The sequence below is a fragment of the Oncorhynchus gorbuscha genome, linkage group LG24 (assembly GCF_021184085.1).
Source record: "Oncorhynchus gorbuscha isolate QuinsamMale2020 ecotype Even-year linkage group LG24, OgorEven_v1.0, whole genome shotgun sequence".
NCBI classification, from domain to species: domain Eukaryota; kingdom Metazoa; phylum Chordata; class Actinopteri; order Salmoniformes; family Salmonidae; genus Oncorhynchus; species Oncorhynchus gorbuscha.
In genome coordinates, this window is record NC_060196.1 from 47,452,296 (window position 1) to 47,460,894 (window position 8,599).

General features: G+C 43.9%; 1 protein-coding gene across 10 annotated transcripts in view; it reads left to right on the top strand.

Moving 5' to 3' along the window:
- The window catches only part of LOC124012930 (adhesion G protein-coupled receptor B2-like), a 541,176-nt gene extending 532,889 nt beyond the window's left edge, over positions 1-8,287 (top strand). For 9 of the 10 annotated variants that reach the window (XM_046326992.1, XM_046326996.1, XM_046326993.1 and 6 more), the window contains one exon: positions 4,346-8,287. In XM_046326992.1, coding sequence (XP_046182948.1) covers positions 4,346-4,531 — 186 coding nt within the window. In that variant the 3' untranslated portion in view covers positions 4,532-8,287. The remainder of the gene's footprint in view (positions 1-4,345) is intronic. The other variant, XR_006834797.1, reaches the window with a different exon arrangement.
- Positions 8,288-8,599: the final 312 nt, after the last annotated feature.

The following is an 8,599-nucleotide window of genomic DNA, read 5'->3' on the forward strand; positions in this document are numbered from 1 at the left end:
GAGGAGAGGAGAGGAGAGAGGAGGAGAGAGAGAGAGAGAGAGAGAGAGAGAGAGAGAGAGAGAGAGAGAGAGAGAGAGAGAGAGAGAGGTGGACTGAGGGAGGCAGAGAGAGAGGTAGATGGAGGGAGAGGAGAGGAGAGAGAGGTGGACTGAGGGAGGGATGGAGAGAGGTAGGTGGAGGGAGAGGATAGGAGAGAGAGGTGGACTGAGGGAGGCAGAGAGAGAGGTAGATGGAGGGAGAGGAGAGGAGAGAGAGCTAGACTGAGGGAGGGAGAGAGAGAGGTAGATAGAGGGAGAGGAGAAGAGAGAGAGGTGGACTGAGGGAGGTAGAGAGAGAGGGAGATGGAGGGAGAGGAGAGAGAGAGAGAGGTGGACTGAGGGAGGCAGAGAGAGAGGTAGATGGAGGGAGAGGAGAGGAGAGAGAGTTGGACTGAGGGAGGCAGAGAGAGAGGTAGATGGAGGGAGAGGAGAGGAGAGAGAGGTGGACTGAGGGAGCGATAGAGACAGGTAGATGGAGGGAGAGGAGAGGAGAGAGAGGTGGACAAGGGAGGCAGAGAGAGAGGTAGATGGAGGGAGAGGAGAGGAGAGAGAGGTGGACTGAGGGAGGCAAAGAGAGACGTAGATGGAGGGAGAGGAGAGGAGAGAGAGGTGGACTGAGGGAGGCAGAGAGAGAGGTAGATGGAGGGAGAGGAGAAGAGAGAGAGGTGGACTGAGGGAGGCAGAGAGAGAGGTAGATGGAGGGAGAGGAGAAGAGAGAGAGGTGGACTGAGGGAGGCAGAGAGAGAGGGAGATGGAGGGAGAGGAGAAGAGAGAGAGGTGGACTGAGGGAGGCAGAGAGAGAGGTAGATGGAGGGAGAGGAGAAGAGAGAGAGGTGGACTGAGGGAGGCAGAGAGAGAGGGAGATGGAGGGAGAGGAGAAGAGAGAGAGGTGGAGTGAAGGAGGCAGAGAGAGGGAGATGGAGGGAGAGGAGAGGAGAGAGGTGGACTGAGGGAGGCAGAGAGAGAGGTAGATGGAGGGAGAGGAGAGAGGTGCACTGAGGGAGGAATTGAGAGAGGGAGATGGAGGGAGAGGAGAGTAGCACAACTGAGTTAGCGTAGCCTCCCAGGGATAAAGTTATGCTTGACAGCAGCATTACCCACATTTCTGCATTACAAAATGTTGCTTCGCTGGCGTTTAGCATTCAAATTGCCTCCCAGATTATGCTTTTAGCATTCATTCTGCCAACTGTAAGGCTGAGACAACGCAGGGAGATTCATATTCAGGATAATATCGCCTCCTGGTGGTCAGTGTAGTGTGTGTGTGTGTGTGTGTGTGTGTGTGTGTGTGTGTGTGTGTGTGTGTGTGTGTGTGTGTGTGTGTGTGTGTGTGTGTGTGTGTGTGTGTGTGTGTGTGTGTGTGTGTGTGTGTGTGTGTGTGTGTGTGTGTGTGTTTTCTGTGACACAGAGAGACAGGTGTAGTTAGTATTTTATTGATAGTGGTAGATGGGGAAGACGGAATGGAGATAGCGAGAGGAGAAGGAACTGGACAGAGAGATAGGGAACAGCGGGATCGTGTTAATGAACAACATGACTCTCTGCTTCTATTAGCCCATATTCTTCACTCTCCAAAATCCAAACACACACACAGAAAGGGCACACGGGGTGTGACAGTGCCATTGATTTTGTCAAAATGTACTCAAATACGCACCCAGATACACACACATCACATTTTCATCAGAGGGGGTAGTAGGAAGTGCCTGCCAGAGAATCCATTTAGAGGTGGGAGGTGTTTTTCAAAATGGCCACCTCAGTGAAATAACAACATATTACATCAGAGATGGTATAGAAGCGAGAATATCCCTTGTGATATGGGTTGAACACTGTGGCGGTGGGATCCAGAATGAGCCAATGTAACAGTCGTTGGATAAACCATCCAAGCAACTCGATGAGGAAATCCCCTAGAGGGTGTTATCTTCCTTCCCTCTAATATCTATGCTAACAGAGTTCTGTGTGATTTATTAAGTAATAAGCTTCAATTCCAAATGGATCAGCCCAGGATTCTCTGATTCTCGTCCAACACAGCTACTGGCTTTTTGAGTGTGCAGGGTTTTGATTCAGCCCTGCAGCAACACACCTGATTCAGCTAATTATGGCCCAGAGGTTAAACCATAATTAGTTGAATATTCAAATCAGATGTGTCACTGCAGGGCTTGAACTAAGGCCTGATCACCTAGTAGCTTTTCCAGAGAGTTATTCCAGGTTAACCCATTATATATATATATATATATGAAACCACAAAAAGTTGTAGACCTCCAGAAGTCGGGTTCATCCATGGGAGCAATTTCCAAACGCCTGAAGGTACCACGTTCAGCTGTACAAACAATAATACACAGGTATAAACACCATGGGACCACGCAGCCGTCATACCGCTCAGGAAGGAGATGCGTTCTGTCTCCTAGAGATGAATGTACTTTGGTGCAAAAAGTGCAAATCAATCCCAGAACAACAGCAAGGACATGGTGAAGATGCTGAAGGAAACAGGTACAAAAGAGTCTATATCAACATTAAAACGAGTGCTGTATCGACATAACCTGAAAGGCCGCTCAGCAAGGAAGAAGCCACTGCTCCAAAACAGCCATAAAAAAGCTTGTCATGTTTAGAGGAAAAAGGGCGAGGCTTGCAAGCGAAGAACACCATCCCAACGTGAAGCACGGGGGTGGCAGCATCATGTTGTGTTTTACTGCAGGAGGGGCTGATGCACTTCACAAAATAGATGGCATCAGGAGGAGTGAAAATTGTGTGGATATATTGAAGCAACATCTCAAGACAGTCAGGAAGTTAAAGCTTGGTCGCAAATGGGTCTTCCATTTGTTGTGGCAAAATGGCTTAAGGACAAAAAAGTCAAGCTATTGCAGTGGCCATCACAAATCCCTGACCTCAATCACATAGGAGATTTGTGGGCAGAACTGAAAAAGCGTTTGCGAGCAAGGAGACCTACAAACCTGACTCAGTTACACCTTAAAGGCAAGACTACCAAATACTAATTGAGTGAATGTAAACTTCTGACCCACTGGGAATGTGATGAGATGAAAGAAATAAAAGCTGAAATAAAAAATTCTCTCTACTATTATTCAGACATTTCACATTCTTAAAATGAAGTGGTGATCGTAACTGACCTAAGACAGGCAATTTTTACTCTGATTAAATGTCAGGAATTGAAAAACTGAGTTTAAATGTATTTGGCCAAGGTGTTTGTAAACTTCCGACTTCAACTGTACATGAAAGGCCCATTGGCAGAACGTATGCAGTGATCACAGAGCCTGCCGGATGAGTCCAGTGAGAGCCAGGACAGATGAATCCACCTGGGAGATGGAGATGTTGGTCAGGGAGACAGCAGGTAGCCTTGACCTAAATAAAATGAGATCATGATGCTAATGGTGAACTTATGCTAGCACAGTATCTGTATTCAGTTTGTGAGATGTTAGCATTTATGTGGTGTAGTCAGGTGCATTTTCTTTAGTAAGGTTTATTATCTTGGTTGATTAATTTACATGAGCTGGTTTTATATCACTATGCAACACACCTTTCAATTCAGAAGTTGCCATACCTTGCACCACAAATGAGGTGGTTTGCTATGATAAACCATCAACATGTCTCTGAAGAATCAATGTGTAAATGTTTCTATGGAGAATCAATGTGTCAATGTTTCTATGGAGAATCAATGTGTCAATGTTTCTATGGAGAATCAATGTGTCAATATTTCTATGGAGAATCAATGTGTCAATGTTTCCATGGAGAATCAATGTGTCAATGTTTCTATGGAGAATCAATGTGTCAATGTTTCTATGAAGAATCAATGTGTCAATGTTTCTATGGAGAATCAATGTGTCAATGTTTCTATGAAGAATCAATGTGTCAATGTTTCTATGAAGAATCAATGTGTCAATGTTTCTATGAAGAAGCAACAGACACAAACACATCCATAATAACGCACAATATGAAGGTCTGAAGTGCTGCTTTGGGATTGGATTGTTCTGAAATATCCCCATGAGTTTATAAACAGCTGGTCTCATGGGTAGATTTAACCTGCGGGCACATAGGATCAGCTTTACCATTAGGGGTTAACATGCAAAAACTGACCTTAGTAGTCTAGGATTAGCTTAACCTCCACAGATCCTAACCTTAACCATAAGGGGTGCAAATCTCAAAACTGACCTTAGATCAGCTAGCCAGGTGAAGCTTCACCCTGCTCCATTGTTAAATAATAATGAAAAATAAGAATTTGTTGTATTTAATTACGTACGCAAAAAAAAAACATCTGACATTCCATGTCTCCTGTGTGTGTTTGACATTTGACCCAATGCAGGACAAGTCGACCCCGACCCAAGACGACCAGCACTCCTGGGACAGCTTCAAGACCATGACCCCTGAGCTGTCCATTGTGCCGGGGGAGCAGAAGGACAGGATGGAGCTGCACAACAAGACCATCTGGGACTCCTCGTCTGCCAACACACCTGACACGTCTGAGGGGGACTTCCAGACTGAAGTGTGATGAGACAGAGAAACACACACACACACACACACACACACACACACACACACACACACACACACACACACACACACACACACACACACACACACACACACACACACACACACACACACACACACACACACACACACACACACACACACACACACACACACAGTTTCAAGCGTAGACTAACAGGTAGCCACATGTACATACATAGACAGACACACAGCACTCCTCCAAACCGCTCTTCACATCCTAAAATCTGCTCTCTAAAGGATGATATAATTTGTTTACTGCAAATGTGGACAAGGACAAAGCAAAGACAACTGTTCTCTTCTATATTTTCAAACAGACTTTAAATGAGAGAACAGGGGCTTGAAAGAGACTTGGGGACTGAGAAACTGAGACATTTTTAAATGGACAAAAAAACAAACAAAACTTTGTGAAAAATGTCTTGATTTTATTCACTGGAAAAAAGGATTCTCTTTCACCTGTTTGATGATTTGAAAAAAAATGAATATTTCTGCACCGTTCTGTTCTTTTTATAGAGAAGAAATCTCACTGATGTTTGGCACACTGTTAAACCCCTTAGGCTCCCTCTCTTCATTTCTCTCCTTCTTTCCCTTCTAATGGATGACGCAAGCACTCGTTTTTTCTTCTGCTTTTTTGGAGGGGTTGGGGAGGGGCAAGTAAGGAGTAAGAACGGATCATTGACATGTGACCTCTGCTTTTGCAGAGTCTCACACTCTTCTCTCGTCATCCTTTTTCAATGTCTTGTTTTTTCTTTTTGTATTGTTATGATTTTAGTTATGATGTCCCTTCTCTTTGGTTCAATTTGTTTTTAGCAACAAAAACAATTTGTGACAATTTGTGTTCTTGGAATCTAAACAACTGAGTCTGTTGTTGTCTCATTGTCTATCTCTTATATGGAAGTCCTCTTTAATTTTGAGTTTCCGTTCGTGCTTGTGCTGCCTTTTCCATGCTGAATTTGAAAGAGTGATTTATTACCCATCTGTGATACGTGAGCTTTGCTTTCTGAGGCAACATGTTCTCAACAGTACACCTGTGGGAATTGAGCGAAGGGTATCATCCAGATTCACGCACATTTCCATCGCTCTTTTTCCAGTTCAGTAAAAAAAGTATTTCAAAGTCTTGAAACATTTGAATCAATTACAGACAGAACCAACCAAAGCTGTCTTTCTGTCAGGAGAGTGTAGCCTATCTGAAAGTGTTGCTGTAGTATTTCCCTTCCCTCCATATGGATCCCAGGTCTTGTTATAACTGTATTTGAATTCTTCTTACTCCCACTGCTTTAGGTGCTGTATCGATCACTGTGCCATGCATCTGCTCTCAGCCCCTCAAGAAAACAGGGAAATAAAGTCATCTATAGTTTCATATGGACACCCAAGGTGCATCTGCTCTCAGCCCCTCAAGAAAACAGGGAAATAAAGTCATCTATAGTTTCATATGCAAACACCCAAGGTGCTTTTGCTACTCAGCTTGTCCGTAGTTGTCTTTGTTGTGAATGAAAGAAGCAAAACAAGGAATAGGTGGATAGTTAGGATAGCAACTCAACCCAAATGTTCCACTTTGGTCAGAAACGCCGACAGGGCTTTTGTGGAAAATGTAGACAGGTGTGAAATCAAAGTATATCACCAAACATGTTCATTGTATTGCCCTCTCTCTCTCTCTCTCTCTCTCTCTCTCTCTCTCTCTCTCTCTCTCTCTCTCTCTCTCTCTCTCTCTCTCTCTCTCTCTCGCTTTCGCTCTCGCTCTCGCTCTCTTCCTCTTTCTCCCTCTCTATTCTATTCTTCTCTCTCTGTTTATCTCTCTCACTCGCAGTCTGTCTCACTGTTTCTCTCACTCTCGCATTCCTCACTCCACCATGGATCATGAAATCTTCATGTAACAGTGTAGTCCTTTCTATCAGCCTTTCTATCAGTGCACTAAATAGGCAATAGAGTGCCATTTGGGACGCAGGCAAATCACTTTTGAGTTGACTACATAAAGTTCACTTTGTTTTCAAAATGGAAAACATCAGACACAAAAAAACACCCACACCTGACTGTTTTAATACTACACTCTTAGAAAAAAAGGTGCCATCTAGAAACTTAAAGGCTTCTTCGGCTGTCCCCTTAGGAGGATCATTGAAAAAACATTTTTGGTTGCAGGTAGAATCATTATGCGTTCCATGTAGAACTCTTTCTACAGACGGTCTACATGCACCCCAAAAGAGTTCGACCTGGAACCAAAAAAGGGTTCTCCTGTGGGGAAAAATGTTTTTGGAACCCTTTTTTCAAAGAGTAAATAGCACCCATCCACTAATTCACTATACTCTTGACTCGCCACTCCATTCACTAAGCACTGAGAGTTGGTTAGAGAGATGAGGTGTTTTTAAGGTATACCTCCTGGAGGGCACATCTCCAGAGTTAGTCCTTACACACTCCTTAGCAGATGTGCAATACCTCCCAAGTAGACTAGGGCTGTGGAGACCAGTCTCACTTGTCTCTAGTATATGAGAGAAAGAGAGAGAGGAGGGATGAGAAAGAGAACAAGTGAGATTGACAGAATACAATGAGAGAAAAGAGAGTGATATACAATCAGTGAGAGAAAGAGTTATAGAGTGAGAGTAAGGGAGAGCTAAATAGGTAGAGAGTGAGAGAACTAGCGATGGAGAGTAGTCGTGAGCTCTGACAGTAATTATCCAGGGGAATGTCCTGACATTTGTCCTGACATTTTCCGAGGCTGCCCTCAAACCATCTGTGTAAAGATCCCTAATGGTACAGCGTGGAACACACACGCAGATGGCAAGACAAGAGAGCCTGCCTCTCCAACCTTTCTCGCTAATCAGCTGATATGCAGCTCTAGTCGCCCCAGACGCTGATCTAAGGTCAGTTTTGCATTACCTCTCCCTAATGGTTTGGGTTGGAAATGTGGGCAGGGTAAACTGATCCCAGATCATTTTCTAATGGCTACTTGTCTCCGACTCATCATACAACTGTGAAGGGAACGTTTCTGATAGGTACTCACACAGAGGAACGGCTGATGGTATCCTAATCCTTGTTCTGTCCTAATCTTAATACCAAATGCCATTACCAGGTTGATAAATACCACACTAGAGAGACAGGTAAGTGAGAGAGTGGGGATGCAACTTCCTGAATTGACAAACTTCTACAGATCCTCAAGATCACTAGTGTTTAAATTGGTCCATGATCATGTGACTGTTCCTAAATCTGTTTCATTTCATCAATCAGTGTCCACTTCCTTGGTGATCACCTCTGATCTTTTCTGGGCGACCAGAAAACCCCTCTGATTAATACAGAAGAGAACTTCTCTAACTCTAAAGTGATGTGTTGGGTTAGTTTGTTTGTCATGGGCTTTTGAAAAGTTTCAGACTATGACTATACAATCTGTCAACGAGAACTTCATTAAACTTCAAAACAGTGAATCCTGTAAAGATTTAGTGAATTGCACAGATGACGTATTGAAAGCAGTATGTTTGAAAATGATCTTCAGAGTGTGTGGTTTGAGAGGAACAGAAACAGAACCTCTGATCTTGGACTACAGAGGTTACCCTCCAACCTACCATGCTTGAGATGTTGACCTAGCTTCTCATACAACCATCAACGCTCTCCCACTGGTGTTGCAAAAGAAAGTCCCTCCTTCCTTTTCCTCCCACATTCATGTTTGTTTTTATACATAAGACTGTACAAAGTAGTCCTCTGTTTTCATAGAATGTCTTTTTTATATGAAAATAAATTTTCAAATTGATTCAAGTGTGTCATGTTGATACCTGGTGGTTTGGGCCCTTGTCAGAGAACTACTGGAGCCTGGATAGAAGTGTGTGTTCTGCTCTTTTGTCAAGAGAACTACTGTAGCCTGGATACCAGTGTGTGTTATGCTCTCTAGTCAGAGAACTACTGTAGCCTGGATACCAGTGTGTGTTCTGCTCTTTTGTCAGAGAACTACTGTAGCCTGGATACCAGTGTGTGTTGTGCTCTTTTGTCAGAGAACTACTGTAGCCTGGATACCAGTGTGTGTTATGCTCTCTTGTCAGATAACTACTGTAGCCTGGATACCAGT